Raw genomic sequence first — 23,608 nt, 5'->3', positions numbered from 1 at the left:
TGAGGCAAACATGGTTAAGTTACTTGCCTGTGGTCACACAGCTTGTCAGTCTCTAAACTCATGAAGAAAAGTTCCTGATTTCAAGCCTATTGCTCTATCCATTATGCCATCTACCTGCCCTTTTATAATCACTAGGAAACTTTAAGAAAAGAACAATAATCAATTTTTTCATCAAAGAATTGTATGACAGAGAGAGAAGATGAACTGCTTATGTGGCAAAAGTGAGAGATGATAGCTGGAAGCCAGATTATCTCATTGTATCCTTACAGGAGAGAGTATGGACAACCTCCAGAACATCAACTGGATGTCCTGTGACAGACTTTTTTGAAGATGTGCATAAAATTTGCGGAGAATAGGTGAGCACAGATAATTTGCAAACTCATGAATCAATGAAGTCAGATCCATTTGAATATTTATTAGCATTATTTATTTTACTAGGAGGAGTAATGGTAATACAACCCTGGAAGTTTAATTTTCCCCAAAGAGAAAAAGACACATGTAAAACACCAGATAAATACTGAAAGATAAGAGGTTTATGTGAAACATGACTCTTGCACTAACTATTTTATCATTGTTTAAGAAGAAAACACAACTTATTTTTGGGACCAAATGAGGATGAAAATTAATGAATGGAACTATTGCAAATGTCCAGTCTTTTTTTCCCCTATCAACAAATTTTATTATTCTTTTTTTTCTTGCTACTACCTCTATGTAGTTGCTTACTTTTTATACCTTCCACATATTTCAGCGTTTCCTGGTTGATATCAATCATATCACCCAAAATGAAAAACCTACCCTTGAGAAATAAATGCTTCTAGACTTCTTATATGAATAGATATTCTTCAAAATAAAGCTCACATAATTCTAGGCAAACTGTATTTGTAAGCAAAGCAAAAGGAGAAATAGGAGGATATTGGGATGTATTTTTAATTCTCAGGAAAAGTGAATAATTAAATATGAAAGATGTACAAAAATAAAATCAATTTATTCCAATTAATTGAAAGGAACATTCTATGTATTCTTCAATATTAACAAATACAAAAAAGTTGGATAATTTTTTTTTCCTGTTTTAGGCTCATCTGTTTGGGCATAACAATGAAACTAAAATTATTTCATTAATTTGAAACTGCTGAAATTCTCTGAACTCTGAATATAAATGACTATTTTAAAAAGTTTCAATAAACAATGATGGATTATGACAGTTAATTAAAACCAAGGGAATAAGAGCACACATTTCTGACAAATAACATTTAGAAACGGCCACATTTTTAAGCTAGTAAAGAACTACATTGTTAAGTAGAAAGAAAAGTTTTCAATTTGGCTAATATTTAATTTGTAGAAATTCAAAGAACTATCTTATGTCAAATCCAATTTTCAAACAAATAAAATTGATAGTAGTGAACATACCCCAGTGCACAAGATGTGTCAACAATTCAACACACCTTAAATATCCCCACTATAAAAAGGGAATTGTGTTTCATAGAGTATTGAAAAAAAGGGAAAAAATCCATGGTTTTCATGGTAACCTTCTCATTCAACATATCACTAAATGAAAGGCCATAGAGTCTCTAATTTTCACAATTACACAGTGGACAGCCTTAAATGTTTACAAGAAATGAAAACTATAAAATATTGATAATCAATTAAAATAAAATTCTGATTTTTTCACAATGTTTATTCAAATTATTTGAAATGTCATTTAAAAATATTTTGATATAAATGTCTTAGCAATAATTATCTTTTAAAGATTTTATGTTGTAGCATCAATTTTAATAATTGTTAATAATGAAATGTGATAAGTACTGGCAGTATAAAGTTAAAAATGTCTCAATATACTTTTGATGATTCTTTGCTCTAAGAGTTAGTTTTTTTGTCAATAATACACTTTTTTGATCCTTTTACCCAAGGAATATTTTTAATTCATTGATGAAAATCATTTGAAAAACAATCTTTCTTTAAGGTCCTTGTAATTAAATTGGGGTAGCTAGGTGTCACAATGAATAGAATGTTGGATCTGGAATCAGGAGAACTTGAATTCAAACCTGGCATCAGATACTTATTAGCTATGTGATCCCAGGCAACTCACTTAACCATGTTTGCCTCAGTTCCTTATCTGTAAAATGAGTTGGAGAAGGAAATGGCAAACCACTCTAGTACCTTTTATGAGGAAAATCCAAATAGGATCATGGAGAGTCAAATACAACTGAAATAACTCAGCAACAAGTTTTCAAGATACATAGAGTCTAATTCCATATCTTACAATAACAATCTATTAATATTTTAAAAAATTATTTATAATACTAATGTGATGCTAACTTATTTTCTATTTGGTTATGCCTATACCAAAATACATTGAATTATAAGTATCAGGACATATTTAGCTGTAGGAGGAAGAAAAACCCATTATATTAAAATTATTGCTATTATTATTATTTACTAAGACTACACTTAAAGTTATGCAATATGAATTCACATTGATATTTCATCAAACAGAGTTTAATCCTCAAATTTTAATAACTATGGCTATCATAATCTTACTCATTTGCAGGATGCAGAGCAAACCCCACCTTCCTTCATAAGTCTTTTTTTTCTGTCTTTCTTACATCAGTCTATACTTATCTCCCTTTTCTTTTAGCCATATGGAATAGAGTCCTTAACTTTCATTTTAGCGACTGATTGAATGCCTTGCTTTACTTGACCTAGTCTTAGCCAATTTCATCAAACTTCTTAAACCCAGAGGAGAGAAGCAAGCCTTATGAGCAAAATATTAGGACATGTAGTTTTTGGCTCTAACATGAAGTACTTCAAGGTACACCTAACTAATAACTTACTAAATGTAACCAAAGGAATATACTCTCTTGTTCAATGGAGAGTTATCACTGGTGGTGTTCAAGCATAGGCTGGAAAATAATTTGTCAGGGATACTGTAGAGTAGATTTATACATCATACTGGAAGTGAAAAATAGAAGATAAACATGCTGGGCTGAGAATCATGAAGACTTGAGTTCAAATTGCATCTCCAGTATTTACTAGATGACTATTAGAGTCATTTAACTTTTTGAAACTCAGTTTCCTATCTTCAAAATAGGAATAATGTCATAATTCCAACTTCATAGAATTATTGTGAAGCTTAAATAATATGTAATATATATACAGGGTCTAAAAGTTTAAAGTTTTGAAAACCTTAAATGGGACATAAATGTCAATTGTTATTATTGAATTGGATGAGATTCAAGTTAAAATGTTAATGATTCTATGATTCCGTCCCCAAGAAAAATCTAAACATTTTGAAAATAAAAACTATGCTTTCTATTTGTTTTATATCCCCTATAAAATGTTGTCAGAGAAATACAAATTGTACCATTGCTCAAAGAATATTTGAAAAATTGTTACTTGATACTGATTATATTTGTTGGTTATTTGGAGAGCACTGAATTGGATGGGTAAAATTGATGTGGTTTGATTTTATAATGCTGTCCATACACAGGGATTCTTGTTTAAGTTAGGATTTGGATTAAATAATCCCTTCTAGCCCTAGAATTTATGATCTTACGTACTTTGAATATACATGAGAAATAATAAAGCTCATTTCGATTCTTTTTTTTTTTTTTTTATAAAAGCAATCCGGGTTAAGTAACTTGCTCAAGGTTACACAGTCAGTTATTTCTGGGTGTGGTGCTAAGTATCTGAGCCCAGATTCAATCCCCAGGTCGTCCTGACACTGGAGCCAGTGCTCTTACTCGCTGAGCCACCTGGCCACCCCTAAGCAATTAGGGTTAAGTAACTTGCTCAAGGTTACACGGCCAGGTGTTTCTGGGTGGGTGCTAAGTATCTGAACCCAGATTCAATCCCCAGGTCGTCCTGACACTGAAGCCAGTGCTCTTACTTGCTGTGCTACCTGGCCGCCCTCACATTTCAATTCTTAAACAATTAAATTTTACCTGGCATACAATCATATGTACATATGAAATTGTGAAGTGAGAAAAAAAACCTTCCTTCAGAAAACACTGTATCAAGGAGAACTAAGCAATATAGTTCAAAATGATTACATAAGTAGTGAAGGGATTCTAAATACAGTAGTCATGATTTAAGTTGGATTAGTTGTAGAAGGTGTAAACTAGTGGGTTTGGAGAAAAAAGAAATATTGGCTAAAGGATTACAACTCCAAAGGAAGAAAATTCTTTTTGAGTATGCAAATTTTCTTCCCTTTGTGGTTTGTCTTTTTGTGCAACAAACTGTAATTTTAACTGTAATGAAATAAAATTGGATTTGTCTGCTCTCAGTTATATGGACACAATACATTCAATAAGTATAGTGCCCATGTAAACAAAGGCAATGTTTGAAATTGTTTTTTGTTATGGGAACAATTGGTGCTGGGTTTTCCTTTTAGAATTAAATAAGTTGTGATCATTCATCAAGGTCTTGTTAAAACACACACACATACACAATATTAATCATTGCAAAGACAAGACTTAGTAAGGGCAAAAGGAAATGAGAAAAAATATTTTCTTTTTCTATTTTCTCTAAATTAAATAGCAAAATTTTTGTTTGGGTTTCCGATATTACAACCTCACAGAGGCAGGATGCCACAGAGAATAAAATGCTAAGCTTGGAATTAGGAAAGCTGGCTTCATATCTGACTTTAGATAATTACTAGATACATGACTTATGACAATTCATTTATTCAATGTACCTCCAATTTAGGAGATATCTACTATCTGAAATAGGGATTATCATCTGTTTTCTTGGAGAAATCTTTCATACTCTGAGCCCCCATGATGTTGAAATCTCAAATTACTCATACATTAAAATCCTATTTTTTTTCATGAGACAAGGAAATCAGATATTTTCTCTAATGTTAACTGAGATTCTCATTACCATCATTGTTCTAATATCACCCCATCACAAATGATGCTTCATAAAATTAGCCTATCTCTGTCAGATATGGTAACATTCTCCTACATTTTCAATTGCCTTTCTTTATTCCAGGCAATTTAAGAATCCTGCTGAATGTATTCTTTTTTTCCTTTGGAATTTCTAATATTTATGATAAATGAACCCAAATTTAATTGCTTCAGTTATTTTTTCCTTATTACCCAATTCCAGAAGTATCTGCTCAATAGAGATGTTTTATATGTAATCAAGAAAAAAAAATGTGTGCATAAAAACATACTCTGAAAATTCAGTTAATTCATAACTCTTGCTCTTTCACAACAGTGAAGATTTTTTAAAATTTTTTACAATGCAAGTGCTTACTTAAAAGATGCTTAGTTAAACCTTCTGTGGTTGCAGTCACTCATAACATGTGACTTATATTACATGTGACACATCAGAAGAATAGGGAAACTTTGTTATAATCAACTCTTTATAAAAGTTCAATTCTCAATAAAATAACATGCTAATTGGGTAGAATATGAATGATTAGAACTGACAGGGTTCCTAAAAAAGACATATCAATGTGGGTTACAGAAATTAGGGATAGGTTCAAGGACAGTTGAATCTCATAAATGGGTAAAAGAGATTGGTGGGAGGGAGAAGAGAAACTTTCTGGGAAAGTCAGGAGAAAAAAAAGCAAAAAAGATGCATGCCTTTAAAAAAAAACTAGGACACTGAGAAGATTAGTCTCCTTAGGTAGGTCGATTTGTATTAGGGAAAATGGAATACTAAATTCCTAGAGTGAGTTCACTTGAAAACCCGGAACATCAGGGAGAAAAGTTTAGATCTATGGTAGTAGGCAGGTGACAGTATGTTTATTTTTCCACAGAAAACTAAAACAAAGACTGCTACTATCTTTTTTGAGGATTTGTCTGGCAATAAAGTGCAGAACAAACCGGGGGTAGGAGAAAAAAATTGGGAAGTTGGAGACAGAAAGGCTAATTAGTTTGAAATCACAATAACCCAGGTGTGCATTAAGGAAATAAAAGTAGAGAGGTGAGAGTGTAGGGGGAAGTGAAGGTAAGCTATCATAAATTATATTGATAGTGTAAAGGGAGAATAAAAAGCATTTTAAAATAGACTACACATAAGGGATATGGATAGGAAGGAGTAAAAGCGAAATAAAAAAGCTTAGCATTAAAGATCCTTTTTGCAAAAATGGCACTGCACAGAAATCTTTCAGATAATAACAAATGAACTCTGATTATGTGGTGAGAACACTGTACTGGGCACCTTCTGGGAATGACCATTAAAGAATGCTGAAAACAAACACAAACATAAAGTCATACAGGCTCTGTGCTGAAGTAATCTGGAATGCCATTTCAGTCAGGTACATTCACAAACAATACACACACACGTGCAAACTGACTGTTGAAATCAATGTATGCCTTATTTTTATGAAAGGAAAAAAATAACTACTAAAACAAAATAAAAACTATGAAATTAATTAGATAATATTAAACCTTGGTTTATGACAAAAACAAACAACACAACTGGTCAATTCTATCAAATGAGTGAAAACAATCAATCCAAACTTGTTTGGCTTCAGGCAGACAAAATAACTAATCCTGAAGGTTTTTTTTTCCCCTCAAGTATTCATTTGTGTCATTTAGTCACAGATAACTATGATGAGAAAAGCAATTTTTAAAACTATTTCTTTTCTATCACTTCTCATTAACTATTCCTCTTAAAAGAAAAAAAATGGAAAGCATGTGAATAAATATTTCAGGGCCTTCTTAGAAATCGCAACTTTAATTCATTAGTGTGAACAAAATCATTGATTTTTCCTGAACACAAGATGTCCTTATGCACATTATATTCAATCTAGGAACTTTATTTTTCTAATAAAGGAGAATAATATAATGCCTATAATAAATTAAGCTAATATACATTTTGAGTACACAGGAAATTTTCTGTAAAGTGGGATATTTCATAATTTATCGATTGATATCAACCGCAAATGAGAGGATGTTCTGTTATTCTGGAAGATGGACACTACTACATGATGTAGAAATTGTAACATTCTGTCTAATACTGTAAAAAAGTAGATTCCTCCCTAATCTTTCAGTTTTACTCAAAAAATATGGATGAGAAAAACTTGCAAAACATAATGTAGTAATGTATAAAAACATTTCAAACATGCAAAGGCACAATACTGCTTCCTTTAAAGACTAAACAGTTGAATTTTTAAATCTTGTCATTTACTTTTTTAAAAATTGTATTCATTTATTTCATTTTCCTACATTCATTTCCACAAGATTTTGAGTATCAAATTTTCTCCCTATTCCTCCCCTAGCTCCCACCCCAAGATGGCAAGCTGTTATAGAAATGTAAATTTTTAAGATCTTAAGTGCACCTGGAGCCTGTGGTGGGAGGTTTGTTTTTTCAGGAATGCCTGAATGGTGCTTTGTGATTGGACAGTGGGTCAAGCAGGTTGTTACATTTTCTGACCCAGGAGAAGGCTATATAATCCCTGATGTGAGATTTTGTTTTAGGGCTCACTTTGAGAAGTATTGGGTGACTTGACCAGATGAAACTCTAGGCAGCCATTGAGAGCCCCCAAGCTTTGAAAACCCAGATGTTGATGCTTCCCTCTCTGGTAACTGTGATTTGGTATGGATGTAATGGTTGGACAGTTTGGAAACCTGTCTGCTTGATCAGTTTCTCTGTCTTGTAACTTCTGTCTGTATACTCTGAAGTTCAGGGTGCTGACCTTTTTCCCCTGAACTAGGTAAACAATATATGTTTGATTGATTAAAGTAAGCTTGTTAACCGATTTTGAGTTGCTTTCCTTTAGAAAAGCAGATCTAAGAACCTGTTTTGGCAGCTACCCTGGGGATGCTGGGGTGCTTGCTGCTACACAAGCATACTTATTGCCCCTTACCCCAGTCTTCCCTCTCTTCTATCCCCCTTATCCCTCCTTAAACTCCTTCCCCTTACTTTCTTGTAGGGAAAGATGGATTTCTATACCCCATTGCCTGTATATATTATTTCCCGGTTGCATACAGAAACAAATTTTTAACATTTATTTTTAAAACTGAGTTCCAGATTCTCTCCCCTTCTTTCCTCCTCACCCACCCCCATTGAAAAGACAAACAATTCAATATAGGTTACATGTGTGTAGTTATGCAAAACATTCCAATAGCAGTCATATTGTGAAAGACTAACTATATTTGCCTTCATCCTATCCTGTCCACACAATTTATTCCATTTTCTCCTTTGACACGTTCCATTTTCAAAAATGTTTGCTTCTGACTACCCCCTCCCCCAATTTGCCCTCCCTCATATCATCCTCCCCCACCACCTTATTCCCTTCCTCCCTACTTTCCTGTAGAGTAAGATACCCAATTGAGTATATATGTTATTTCCTCCTTAAGCCAAATCCAATGACTCATTCCCTTTCACCTCCCTGTTCTTCCCCTCCATTGTAACAACCTTCTCTTGCTTCTTTTTTGTAAGAAAATTTACCCTATTCTATATCTCCCTTTCTCCTTCTCCCAATATATTCCTCTCTCATCTCTTAATTTTATTTTTTAGATATCATACCTTCATATTCAACTTACCTTGTGCCTTCTGTCTATGTGTATATATACACATATATTCATACATATACACATGTAAACATTCATATACATACATATACATGTATATGTGTGTGTTTTCCCTTCAAATATACTAATATTGAAAAAAAGTCTCATGAGTTACAAATATCTTTCCATGTAGGAATGTAAACAGTTCAACTTTAATAAGGTCCTATGAGTTCTCTTTCCTCTTTACCTTTTCATGCTTCTCTTGATTCTTGTATTTTAAAGTCAAATTTTCTGTTTAGCTCTAGTCTTTTCATCAGCAATGCTGGGAAGTCCTCTATTTCATTGAATAACCATATTTTCCTCTGAAGTATTATACTCAGTTTTATTGGGTACATGATTCATGGTTTTAATCCAAACTCCTTGGTCCTCCAGAAAATGGTATTCTAAGCCCTTTAATTCCTTAATGTAGAAGCTGCCAGATCCTGTGCTATACTGATTGTTTTTCTACAATACTCATATTGTTTCTTCCTGACTGCTTGTAATATTTTCTCCTTGAACTGAAAACTCTGGAATTTGCCTACAATATTCCTCATAGTTTTTGTTCGTTTGTTTTTGTGATTGGTGGAATCTTTCAATTTCTAATTGAATCTTTCAATTTTTCTATTTTATTCTTTGGTTCTAGAATACCAAGTTAGTTTTTCCTTGATAATATCTTGAAAGATGATGTCTAAGCTCTTTTTTTTATCATGAATTTTGGGTAGTCCAATAATTTTTTTTTTTTAAGCAATCAGGGTTAAGTAACTTGCTCAAGGTTACACGGCCAGTTATTTCTGGGTATGGTGCTAAGTGTCCGAGCCCGGGATTCGATCTCCAGGTCGTCCCAACACTGGAGCCGGTACTCTTACTCGCTGAGCCACCTGGCCGCCCCTAAGCAATTGGGGTTAAGTAACTTGCTCAAGGTTACACGGCCAGGTGTTTCTGGGTGGGTGCTAAGTGTCTGAGCCCGGGATTCGATCTCCAGGTCTTCTCAACACTGGAGCCGGTGCTCTTATTTGCTGTGCTACCTGGCCGCCCCTTAGTCCAATAATTTTTAAATTATCTCTCCTGGACCTATTTTCCAGGTCAGTTGATTTTCCAATGAGATACTTTACATTGTCTTCTATTTTTAAAATTCTTTTGGATCTGTTTTATAATATCTTGGTTTCTCATGAAATAATTAACTACCATTTGCTCCATTGTCATTTAGAAATAATTATTTTCTTCAGTGAGCTTTTGGACTTCCTTTTCCATTTGACCAAATCTGCTTTTTAAGGCATTCTTCTCCTCACTAACTTTTTGGACTTCTTTTGCCATTTGAGTTAGTCTATTTTTTAAGGTGTTATTTTCTTCAGTATTTTTGGGGCGGTCACCTTTGTGTTGACTTGTTTTCATGATTTTATTGTATAATTCTCATTTCTCTTCCCAAATTTTACTTTACTTCTCTTACTTGGTTTTCAAAATTCTTCTTGAGCTCCTCCATCCCTGCAACCAATTCATATTTTTCTTGGATGCTTTTGATGTAGGGATTTCAACTTGTTGTCTTCTTCTCATTCTATTTGTTAACTTCTTTGTCACCTTATGATTTTAAAGGCTGATTTCTCTTGCTTTGTTCATTTTCCCAGCCAATTACTTAACTTTTGAACTCTTTGACAAGGTAGAACTCTGTTTCCCACTTGGAAAGTCTGTGTCCGAAATTTCTGGGGTTTTAAACAGTTGTTGTCAGAGCTACTTCTAGGCACTTGCCTCAAAACTGTGAGAATTCCCTCTACACATCTGCCACAAGCTCTGCTAGGCCAGTGCTCCTCCTCACCCCAGAACCACCACCGGAGACTGTGAGCCAGATGCAAACAGGGGAAAGCAAGAAAATCTAGCCTTAGCGCCAGCAAAGAGATACCTTCACTTGTCCTCTGATCAGCCACTTGGTCCTCCCATCATCTGTGGGCCTGTAGTTCAACAAGAAACTGTCCTTGTAGCTACAGTTACCACTGAATCCACCACCTCATGGGCTGGGGCTGGACCATGCTCTTCTCTCACCCAGGTCCAACAGAGATTTCCCAATGACCTTTTACTTTCTCTTTGGAGATTATGGGTTGAGAAGTCTGGAAACTGCCACAACTGCTAGTGATTCAATCCACTGTGGTTTGCTCTGGCTGGTTTGTGCCATTGGTTTGTGCTGACAGGGTCCATGCAGGACTGCACTCCTCTCACAGCCCAGTGCTATAGACCCATTCTTTTGGCTTGCCAGGCTGACTTCAGCTGGATGTGTATTTCACTCTGTCATTTTGTGGGGTCTGTATCTCTAAAATTTGCTTAGAGTCATTTCTTACAGGTATTAGAGGTGGTTGGGGTGGGAGCTCAAGCAAGTTCCTACTTTTACTCTGCCATCTTGGCTCCACCTCCCTTGTCATTTACTTATGGAAAGAACTTGTGAATTTGAATAAAGTAACACAAATAGGATCCTGAATCCCTGAACACAAAAACAAAGTCAATTAAGAGGCAAATGTGATTCAATTAAAAAAAGAATGATGAGTCTGGAGTCAGAGGATATAAGTTTGAATCCATACTCTAAAATTAGATGTGTTTCTTTGAATATCTCAGGTAACCTCTATGGGCCTCAGTTTTCTCATCTACAAAAGGTAATGGTGGTCAGAGGAGAGAGTATAACAACGGACTTATAATAACCATTTATATCTAACTCTAAAGCTATGAGTGAGGGGGAAAATTAGAAACACTTTTACTTCATTTTAAAAGTGGATTTTATTTTTTTTTTCAGAAAGAAAGAAAAACAAGTTAAAGGACACAGGAATGTGAATTTGCAGATTTCAACTTTTTGTTAAACAAAAAATTACAAACAATTAGAATTTTCCAGAAAAGACCTTAGAAGTCAGTGAGTTTCCTTTCACCACATAGTTCTTCAAGGAAAATCTTGTTTGGGAGAAGTTATATAAGACATGGTTAAGATAAGAGTAAAATTGAATGTTTTATCCTATCTTTTCCAATTCTGAGTTTCTGTAACTTTGTGATTTGATAGACCTAATTATGATATTGGTTCTGTGACCAGATGTGTGATAGCAACTCACTTTATATTTCTAGGAGGTATTACTTATCTCTAAAATACAGAAATGTTTTCTACATGATAGACCTTATGGATCTTGGTTGTATCTGTGTCCTAGGATGAAGAAAGTTGCTACCTGTGCATAGTAACAAATTAATCACTAGAATATGTAAAAACATTTAGAAGTTTTCTTGGCATGGCTAAATGTTGGCACTGATTTGGTTAGAAGTCAACTCCTGAGTGTTAGTGATAAGAATACTGAGATGAACTGTGTCATGTATGGAAAATAATGTGGTCAGAGTATAAATGCAGATTTGAGTGACTCAAGGTAATACTTATGGAAAGGGAGATTAATTTGTCATATAGCTTGGGAAGATAAAGAGTATTAGTGCTTGTAAATGGAGGTCATATACCTCCCTGGGTTATTTGAGAAGTAAGTTTTAAGATTTGGGGTGTAGGGATATCAATGTACACTCAGGCAAATCTCAATTTTGGATAGTTGGATAATGAGGACTTGGGCTACACAGAATATTGCTGGGGGCGGCTAGTGGCACAGTGAATAGAGCACTGGCCCTGGAGTCAGGAGGAACTGAATTCAAATCTAGAGACTCAGACACTTAGCACAAAAAACTAGCCATGTGACATCGGCAACCAATTGCCCTACCTTCCCCCCTCCAAAAAAAAAAAAAAGAATATTGCTGATGAAATCAAGACTATACTGGGTACTAATTGTAATTTTTTCCAGTTCAATTGCCATATTTGAATACAATGAAATATAGATGTTGTTATTCTCTAATTTCAGTCACGCCTGCTTCTCCATGACCCCATTTGTAGTTTTCTTGGTAAAGCTTTTAGAGTTGTCATTCTCCTCTCGAGCTCATTTTACAGATGAGGAAACTGAGGCAAATAGCATTAATTGACTTGTCCAGAGTCACAAATGTAACCAAGTGTCTGAGGTTAGATTTGAACTCATGACGATGAGTTTCTTCCTGACTCCAGGCCCAGTGCTCTATCTTTTGCACCACTTAGCTGCCTGAAAATATAGATAGATAACAAATATATTTAAGTTTCAAAAAAAATGGTCAAAGGAAGTGAAAAGTTGTTAAAAAATGTCAAACTATAAATAACAATTTGAAAGAATGATTCAAATAGCTAATAATAAGGGAAATAAAAACCAAAATAACCCTGAGATTGAATTTATATATATTTATTATAAAGGAAGAATCTGGTAGGTGGGGGAGGAAGATACAGTAAGAAGTATAGTAATATAAGTAATGTTAAAACAAAAGATATGAATAAAATTATTTTTAGACATGCAATGCACTATGCTAGATACCAGAAACACAAAGAAAAAAATAAACCACCAAGACAGGAGACATTGAATTTAATTACTACACTCCACTCACCTTCATGACATGCCTTCTTATCTCCAACTCTACTCTTCAGCTCCTGCCCTGTGGCCTTTGCTTCTGATTGGTGAGAATTCTTTATAACTAACTCAATTCATGCCTACCATGATGCTGCTATAGCACCATTTTTAGTCTATAGCACCACTTAGTCAATCACACACATACCTTCTCAATCACCACACCTTTTCGACCTCTGACTCTGGGAATAATAATCAAATTGATATTATTATTCCTAGAGAAGATATCTGAAGCAATTGCCCTATGAAATCACCCAGCATCCCAATGACTTTCTGATTTCATAAAGCCCTCTTTGGCAATCACTACTCTATGGCATCTTGTCTTTTTCCCACACTATTTACCTTACCAAACACGTAGAGCATTCACACTGGAACCTTTTCCCCTAGAGTCTTGCCCTATCAACGTTCAACATTTCTATTTATAGTGTTCTACCATGTAGTATCAAAAATATTTTCTCTAGAGAGTTTCATATCAATGTTACATATGAAAATATAGATTTATAAAAAAAAGATTAATGAAGGAGTGAATATTTACTTGCAAACTAGAAACTTAATTTGCAAAAGTATTCACTATAGATAGATTTCTTTGTAAGTATGAGTTTTATTAGCATACTAAAGAATTAATAACCAAATGATAATGTCACAGAGAGTTTTTAAAAGCTGTATTAATTCCATGAAACTGTATATGAAGTAGTGGTAGAAAATACATTGATTCAATTTAGTATCAAATCCTCAATTAAAGTAATCCTCTTAATACTTCAATATTGTGATGTCTCTCTGGGTTTTGGAAGGTTATGCCATAAGTTTTGTTAAGTGTGAAAATACTTGTGGTATGGGCCTGGTGATGAAATATTGGAATGTATCTCTCTCTTTGTGCATATATGTATATGTATGTGTATATATGTATATGTGTGTATAAATATGTTTGTATATGTATATATGCATGCATGCATATATATGGGCCTGGTGATGGAATATTGGAATGCTTATATACATATATGTATATATGTGCATATATCCAATTGATTATTTAGATTATTGGCAGAGAAAACAATGTCTCCTCTAAACTAACTAAAGGATTTTGCAAGATCACAATAGCTTCTTCACGATGTACAAATCCTACCTATAGGACACTCTTACTTGTTTTTATGCATTAAATGTGCATAAACATATAGTAATCTAAAGTTGTAACAAACTCCACAAAAGCAGGCAATACCAAAAAGATGCTATTGAGCAGACAATCTAAATATCTACCAGTAAAATCATGATATGATGGCAAATATCCCTCACAAAGTTCTGATCTAATTGTAAAGTAAAATTATAGGTTTCTTATAAAGATGTTTGAACCAAAGATACAATGACTGCTGAGTCCCTGGAAGTGGCTAAGCTCCCAACCAAATCATCCCTATTAGCTTCTATTCATGATTTGAATTATGCTTTTTTATCTCTGCCCAACATGCAGCATTTACTTACCCTCAAATTTCTAGGCATTACAGATTCTGCTGACATAAATGCATTCCCCAAATAGAACACTACAGCAATCTTTTTTTGCTAGACATTTAAGTCATGTGCGTTTCTTTTTTTTTTTCCTAAGATCCTTTTTTTAAACTTTCTAACAGGGCTGGAAAGGTGATGCTATTATGAATGGGAGCTTGTTTTCTAAAGCAACCATGTAGACACTCCATCTCAGGTTAAAAAAAACAAAATGGCCCAGTCTCCTACCTTGAAAACAAACATCTCTCGGCGGAGGATGGCGAGAGTGTTGAAGTTTCCATCACAGATGTTCGGTTTGGCTCCGGGATAGAAAGGTTTGCCAGTGGGAGGCCGGGGAGGTTTAGGCCTGTCATTCTTCCGTGGGTCTAGTGGAGGAATAGAGCGATGTGGGGGTACTGTTGGTAGAGGTCTTGTTGGTGGAGGGGTCTTGTCAGGTGGACCTTTTGAAAAGATGAGGACAGTGCTTGGGCTCACTTAAAACTGGAATATTGCTGGAAAATATGCTACAGAGAACAATTATTCATCAGCAGAGGATACCAACTATGTGATCTAAGAGGTATTTAAGATCATATAAAGGAAAAAAATGAAAAAGAATATAAAATGCTATTTATATTAAATTGCTATGCTATGTTCTTGAACAGGGTCATCAAGACTCATTTGTTAGTTTGATGACTGCTTCTCCACTGTTTCTCCAGGGGCTATGCACAGCAAACATATATAACACAACCCTAGATATTAAATAAGCAAATAATATGACAAATATATGTGAAAGAAAAGATTTACTAATCAAAACTTTTGCTAAACATGAATATTAGATCAAACACCAGAACTTTTCCAACATTAAAATTTTTTATCTACTGAAATACTTTAATGCATTTCTTCAAAGGAGCTTTCATTTGAATATTGAATTTGTCACCTATTGATTATAACACCAGCAGTAAAACATTAATTTTCTGCAACAGTTTTTCCAAGGAATCTTCTGAATCAATCCAAAGTTCACAGAAGTAATTTGGCAATGATATTAGGAATCACTTTTCAAGATATACATATATATATTATTTACATACATATATACACATGTGTGTTCGTGTGTGCATACGCACATATTAATGAAAGACAGCTGTTAATACTTGGTATTTAGACTATGGGAAGGATAATCTGGTGTAGACCTTCTGTCTAGACTACTAATTCACAAGGTCATGAGAAAGAGCAGTCTTTTACTTAACCACTTTAGAGAAACATCCTTTATTACAGACTATGTAGCACCATAGACCTATAAAAATATGCTCTAATGTTTAGAATAGAAATATTCATCTTCCAAGCAAGGACATCTGAATTTTCTCTATCATTGCTTTTGACTTCTCCAATAATATAGAGCAGCAGGAACTGTGACCTTAAAAAAAAAATGCTTTAACCCTGAGAGAGCACTTTAAAACTGAGACATTTAAATTCGAAAAACAAAAAAACTAATTAATGCAAAACAAATTATTGAACTTAAACTATGCTATTTTAAAATGCAAATGACATCTACTGGTTACTGTGCATTAACATGCAGATAATTCAGATTTGTCTTTGCAATGTAAAAATGAAATTTCACCCCATTAATTTAGCAAAACAGATTCACTAAATGTAAATTACATATGCCATGTACTTAACAATTATGGGTGAAATAAGTGTATCTGTAAAGGTCAGTGATGGTACTATGGGAATTAAAGTTACTGTGAAATTGTGTAACTTTTTAAAAACTTCTCTTACAGTTAACTTGCTCACATTTTTATAAGTATCATCATTTAACTTTTTATCTTAGATATTGCCTTTATTTTGAGAGAGATAGTGAACAATATAGCAATGATTATTTTACTACTCTATATTATTCAAAATTTAGTATTGGTAATTACATACTTTCCAGGATAACTTGTCACATTCATCAACTTCTATGAAATAAAAACAATATTGCAGCTGTGAGCAATAGAACATCGAAACCCATCAACTGAGAACTAATGTTTAGGATGTCTGAGCTGGAGTCTCAGCTTTTCATGAAGACAATTTGCTGTTCTTATTTTATTATTCATTTGAATGTCCTAATCAGGCACTCTCATATCTTTATTTTAATATTAAAATATTATCTTTAGTGCAATTTTCATTTTGAGTTGTGGGATGGAAAGAAATCGATAGGTTACATCAAAATCAGAAACACTGTCATAACCTATACATGAAGATGTCTGAGTTGACTGCCAAAAATGCCTTGATTGATGAACATATTTTATCCATGGAGCATCCTTTGCCACCTCCCAATATTCCCCTCCACCACACACTTAGAGATCCCATTTGAAATGGTAAAACATAACAAGAGCTTCTAGACTTCGGTGTAGGACCAATCAAACAAAAACCTGATAAAAGAGTAACCTACCATATATCTTCTGGATGCCTTGTAAATCGTCATTAGGTAGCTTAAAGTTGTCAGTCTCCATGTACTGGTAAAATGGAGCCATGATGGCTGTGGGATCATTGGAATGTTCCAACCCTAGAGCATGTCCTAATTCATGAACTGCAACTAAAAAGAGGTCATTTCCTGTGTGAAAGAAAAAGAGAAGGAAAAGTTTTAAGAGTCAGAAAGTACTATAATTAACTACACAAGTTTTGTAAAAGATAATTAAGTGATTCCAAATTTAAACAGTAATGGACAGCTTAAAGGTAACAGGAGGAGCTCATTTATTTGAAATTCAAAGTATCATTTTATCATTGATTCTCCTATGGACAAAAATCAAAACAATTAATAAATATTGAATTCAATAATAGTGAACAATTATATGGAGCTTTAATACTTGTGAAATACTTTACATATATTAACTAATTTGCCTCTCATAAGAACCCCTGAAATAGGTGCTTCTATAATTACTATTTTACAGATGAGGAAACCGAGGTTGAGAGAAATTAATTATATTTCTCATGGTGATATATTTAGTATCTGAGGAGAGAATTAAAATCAAGTTATCCTGACCCCATTTGTATTGCTCCATCCATAAACATTTACTAAATACCCACTATGTGCCATGTTCTACACTAAGCACTGGGGATAACAAGATGAAATGAAGGAATCCCTACTCTACAGGAGCTTCTGTCGTGATGTTGCTGGTTGACAATGCCACCTTATAACCACATAATGCTTTAGAAGATGCAAAATGGATTTATATGTAATATCTTTTGTCATTTGAGCCTGATGAAAACCCTTTGAGATAATTAGATCATATATTATCAGCCTTATTTTACAGATTGTTTTTTTGTTTTTGTTTATTTGTTTGCTATTTTTTATACAGTTTAGAGTCATAAAATTATTTCCTTCAGGATTACAAAGATAGGTAGTGTTGGAGCTGAGATGAGAAATTAGTGTTCTTTATATTGAATTATGTTTCCGTCCTGGATCTTGAAGCAATCAGCCTGTTGTTTACCTCTTGAATTTCTATAGTAGCGACATTTGCAACAACTTGTTACATATGTAAAACAGAATCATCACAGCCTATGAAAAATTTAATCCTAAGAGGAAAAAAAAAATTATTTGCTACCATATTTGACTTTCAGTGACCCCATTTGTGGTTCCCTCAGCAAAATACTAGAGTAATTTACCATTTCCTTCTCCAGCTCTTTTTACAGATGAGGAAACTTAGGCAAACAGGATTATGTGAGTTGCCCAGGGTCACAAGGCAGTAAATATCTGAAGTAGGATTGAAATAAGCTCTTCCTGACTTCCTGACTCCAAGCCTGACACTCTATTCACTGAGCAATCTAGCTGCAGCGAAAGATACAGAAAAATCTTACTGCTGCTTTTAGCTGGAAAAGCAAAACTACAGTAAGACTATAGGAACACTAAGTGTAAAGACCTTTGAATCCATAGCTCTGGAAGGTTAGAATTGGTTAGTTTTGCAACTGATCTTGTTCCAACTTTCCAGTCTAGTTGTATTAATTAGACTCTTGCTTTTTCTAAGTCCCCTACCTTGCACAGCACGTTCAATTTTGATTTCCGTGCTCAAATTGATTGGCTTTATACGCTGCTATCTACTTCAGTTCCTCTGGGCTCAGAGTTATACTTCTTAACAATGATTAATATTCTGGTCTGGGGCAGCTAGGTGATACAGTCAATAGAGCAGTGTCCCTGGAGTCAGGAAGACCTGAGTTCAAAAGCGGCCTCAGACACTTGACATACTTACTAGCTGTGTGACCTTGGGCAAGTTTCTTTAATCCAATTGCCCTACCTTCCCCTCTTAAAAAAACGTCAAAAAAAAAAAAAACCCATATTCTGGAGCTGTACCATGGTCCTTCTAGCTGGCTCCACATTGGCTGTTGCCACACATCCCTGATACTGCCTTCCTGCTTGAGCTCTATCTTACATCTGCCTTGAGGTTACCTAGGCAGGGTCATTCTCTTTTTTATTAGAGAAGTGGCTCTCTAATTAATTCCTATAATGAAAACAATATGTCAAGAAATAAAGATGCCAAAACAGATCAAGCACAAATGCTGAAGGTAGTGAAGATAGCATGAGAATTTTGTGAAATTTTGATGACTATATTTCTGCTGACTAGAAATATTTTAAATACTTTTCTTCAGTATGTATGTGTGTATATGTATATATACAAATATACATATGTATATACATATATATATGTGTGTGTGTATATATATATATATATATATATATAGTGAAGTGGTAGGAAAGAGAAATTTTATTCCCCATTAAAGATTTATAAAACAATTTGATTATTACTGACTCTCCCTGATGATGATCACTTTCTTAAATCTCATTCTATACTCATTGCTATGACCACACATACTCAATATTATTGACTTAGTACTTTTTTGAGTTAAATTTTATGTTTATTTTTAGTTTACATCATTCATTTCCACAAGATATTGAGTTAAAAATATTGACCCCATCTTTCCCCTATCCACCACCCCAAAACAGTGATCCCACTGAATACCCCTCCCCCAATCTGCTCTCTCCTATATTCTCCCCCCTCCCTCCCTCCAACATTCTAGTACGGCAAGATGGATCTCTATGCCCCAGTGCCTGTGTATCTTATGTTCCAGTTGCATGTAAAGTAAAAAAAAAAATAATAATAATGATACGTATATTTTTTTTAATATTTCATTTTAAAACTTTGAATTTCAGAGTTTTTCCCTTTTTCCTTCATCACCCACCCTTCCTGGGAAGATAAGCAATTCAGTATAGGTTGTACATGTGAAGTTATGCAAAACATTTCCATAGTGGATATATTGTGAAAGACTGACTATATTTCCCTCCATCCTATCCTGCCCCCCACTTGTTCTATTCTCTACTTTGACTCTGTCCCTTTTCAAAAGTGTGTGCTTCCAATTTCCCTTCCCTCCGAACCTGCCCTCCCCTCCATCATCCCCCCATCATCCCTCTTACCCCCCCCCACTGTCCTGTAGGGTGAGGTGCCCTATTTAGTGTGTATGTCATTTCTTCCCTAAGCCAAAATTAATGATAGTAAGGTTGACTCATTTCCTTTTAACTTCCTGTTCTTTGCTTCCATTGTAACAGTTTTGCCTTGCCTCTTCTATATGGTATAATTTACCCAAATCTGTCTCTCCCCACCTCCTCTCATTATATTCCTCTCTCACCTCTCAATTTCACCTTTTAAGTATCATCCCTTCCTATTCAATTTGTCCTGTGCCCTCTGTCTTTATATACCTGTATGCATATATACACACATTCCCATATGTATTCATATGCCCCTATATCCTCCTATATAGAAATATATGAATGTATAAAAATACATACATATATACATATACATATATATGTATAATTTCGATTCCCGTCAACTATTCTGATACTGAGAAAAGTTTCATACGTTACAATTATAATTTTTCCCTGTAGGAATGTAAATATTGTGTTTCCCTGATAATAAGACCTATCCCGAAAAAAAGCCCTCCCCTTACTGTGTAAGATTCCTCTAAAATAAGCCCTCCCCCGAAAATAAGCCCTATTGAGATTGCTACTGCACTACATGCTACATTACAGTACCCTCTGTATGCACCGTCTCCCCCCACCCCCCGGTGAAACGCACGCCGTGCTCCGAGCTGCATCCAATCAGAGCTGCAGCAGTGAGCGCGTCATCCTGTTCTTCCCCAGTGATTTGCTTATTGAATAAAGGTACATTTTTTTGTTCATTTACCTGTTTATTAAAATTGCTGTCAATGTTCATTAAAATAAGCCCTCCCCTGAAAATAAGCCCTCTGGTGTTTTTTCTGTCCAAAAAAATATAATAAGACAGTGTCTTATTATAGGGGAAACATGGGGTAATTCAACTTTGATAAGTTGCTTATGATTTCTTTTAACTGTTTACCTTCTCATGCTTCTCTTGCTTCTTGTATGTGAATATCAAATTTTCTATTCAACTCTGGTTTTTTCATCATGAATGCTTGAAAGTCCTCTATTCTATTGAATATTTTCTCCTGAAACATGATACTCAGTTTTGCTGGGTAGGTGATTCTTGTTTTTAATCCCAGCTCCTTTGACCTCTGTAATATCATATTCCAAGCCTTTCAATCCCTTGGTGTAGAAGCTGCCAGATACTGTGTTATACTGATTGTGTTTCCACCATATTCAAATTGTTTCTTCTTGGATGCTTGTAATATTTTCTCCTTGATCTGGGAACTCTAGAACATGGCTATAATATTCCTTGGAGTTTTCTTTTGGGGATGTTTTTCAAGAGGCAATCGGTGGATTCTTTCAACCCCTATTTTGCCTTGTAGTTCTAAAATATCAGGGCAATTTTCCTTGAGAATTTCTTGAAGGATGTTTTATAAGTTCTTTTTTAGATCATGGCTTTCAGGTAGTCAAATAAATATTAAATTATCTCTTCTGGATCTCTTTTCTAGGTCAGTGGTTTTTCCAATGAGATTTTTCATGTTGTCTTCTATTTTTTCATTTATTTGGATCTGTTTAATAGTGTCTTGATTTCTCTTAAAGTGACTAGCTTCCATTTGCTCCAATCTAATTCTGAAGAAGTTGTTATCTTCAGTGAGCTTTTGAGATTCTTTTTCCATCTGGCAAATTCAGCTTTATAAAGCATTCTTCTCCCCATTGGCTTTTTGAGCCTCTTTCGTCATATGAGTTAGTCTATTTTTTAAGGTATTGTTTTCTTCAGTTAGGTTGTTGAGTCTCTTTTCATAATTTTCTTACATCATTCTCATTTCTCTCACCAATTTTTCCTCTACTTCTCTTATTTGCTTTTCAAAATCCTTCTTAAGCTCCTCCATGGCCTGTAACCAGTTCATATTTTTTTGGAAGCTTTTGGTGCAGGAGTTCTCACTTGGTTGTCTTCCTCCTCTTCCATGTTTTGATCCTTTTTGTTCCCCAAAAAGGAATCCAGAGTTGGATTGCTGAGCTTGATTTGCTTCCTCTGCTTGCTCATGTTGTCACTCAATTACTTGACTTTTGAGTTTTTTGCCAAAGTAGAACTCTGCTTCCAGAGAGGGGAGTTTTGTCTCAAATCGCTGCGGTTTTCTCAGCTCCTGGAGCTATTAGTTGGTTGCCCTCTCTGAAGCCTCCACACACTCTGGCTCACTGGTCATGCACCACACGACCTCCACCCTAGACAGCAATCCAGATCCAAGCAGGTTAAAGCAAGTGTGATTACCCCCAACCTGGTCGCTTGGTCCCCCTAAAATCTACAGGCCAAGACCTCTGAAGCAGCCACATAGCTGTGGCTGCAGCGCTTCAGTCACTTCTCCCTCTGGGGCAGAGGCTGGACCACACTCCCAGACTCCCTGATAATTCTGGAAACCCCCACAGTTGCTGGTGGTCTACTCTCCTGATGTCCCTTTAGCTATGGCTGGTCAAGGTGCCCTGAGGCTAAAACCTCAGGCTCCTGTAGGGCTGAGCTCTTCTCCCAGAGTGCTGTGATGGCCCCTTCCCTGTCTACCTGCTGGGCTGTCTTCAGTGGGAGGTTAGTTTTTCTCTGTCACTTTGTGGGTTCTGTATCTCTAAAGTTTGTTTAGAGTCATTTTGTACATGTATTGAAGGAGGTGGGAGTGGGAGCCACCCAGAAGTCTTGTTTCTTCTCTGCCATTTTGGCTCTGCCTCCAAATTTAGAAATTTTCTTAATCTTACATTTTAAGGGGAAACATCAAAGTATAAACAAAGAAAACTGCTTTAAAATTTACAAATAAGGAAAAGAAAAAGTGTAAATTAATCCAATACAAATGAGCCCTATGAGTAATAAAGGGAAATCCTAAGTAAACAAAGTTAATTAGTGGCTTTGGGGAGAGTAATTGGGGCAAATATTCCTCTTTTATCTTCTGCCTTCTACTCAAACTAGACTTTTCAACCTCCTCCAAATATATCCAACCCCTTTCCATATTTATAATTTGGCTATGCTATTCTTTGTAGAAATCATGCATGCCCCACCAAATCCATCTTAACCTGTATCTATTCTTCCTTCAAGGCTATTTCTAAATACCACCTCTACATTGAACCTTTCCCCTTATGCAACTCCTAAACAAAACTGGCTTCTTCTTCCTACTAACATCTATAGAATCATTTATATATTTCTCAAGAATTTATTATCTATTTTAAGTCATACATGATTATACCCTGTCTTTCCTATCAGATTAAAAAGTCCTTGAGGGAAAAGATTATAGGAGAGGAGAAATTTAGAGATAGAAGGGACCTTTAAAGTCTAACTTGCTCTTTTTATGTATGAGGCAGCTAATGTCCAGAAGAGTTGAGAGGCTTGTCAAAGAACACACAGGCATGTCTGGAAGGGTTAGAGCTGAGATACAAATCCATGGTATAACAAGCCATCTTTGCATCTTGCTTAGATCCAAGCATGTCACTTAAACATAGAAAGGGTTCATTCTTTGTTGAGTGGAATAAGATTGGAGAGCAGGGTATCAAAGACATCCTTATATTTTATTTATAATTAGTTATAATTTACTATGTAATGTTAGTTATAACCAGTTAATTAATTATAAAATACTTCGACAAAAACATGACTGAGGAAAATTTTTGTGCTTTTCTGTGGAAAGTGTTTATGTGATGGATTGGACTGGGGAGGTAAGACAAAAAATACCCAGGGCGATGCTACTGTAATCTAAGTCTAGGGT

The 23,608-nt window shown here is 34.9% G+C and overlaps 1 protein-coding gene across 2 annotated transcripts in view; it reads right to left on the bottom strand.

The window, feature by feature from the left end:
• Positions 1–23,608, bottom strand: part of MMP16 (matrix metallopeptidase 16) — a 433,355-nt gene that overhangs the window by 89,111 nt on the left and 320,636 nt on the right. For both annotated transcript variants that reach the window (XR_011168087.1, XM_069086690.1), the window contains exons 5-6: positions 16,890–17,051; positions 14,708–14,919 (exon numbers count right to left, since the gene is read on the bottom strand). Coding sequence is in view for 1 of the 2 variants with exons in the window: in XM_069086690.1 (XP_068942791.1) it covers positions 14,708–14,919; positions 16,890–17,051 (374 nt within the window). In the remaining variant the exon portion in view is untranslated. The remainder of the gene's footprint in view (positions 1–14,707; positions 14,920–16,889; positions 17,052–23,608) is intronic.

This window comes from Petaurus breviceps, unplaced genomic scaffold (genome assembly GCF_028583685.1).
Source record: "Petaurus breviceps papuanus isolate PSGF00001 unplaced genomic scaffold, PetGlider_PUasm1.0 179, whole genome shotgun sequence".
In the NCBI taxonomy this organism is placed as follows: Eukaryota; Metazoa; Chordata; class Mammalia; order Diprotodontia; family Petauridae; genus Petaurus; species Petaurus breviceps.
Note: the sequence above shows the minus strand (reverse complement) of the source record. Positions and strands in the feature narration are given on the sequence as shown.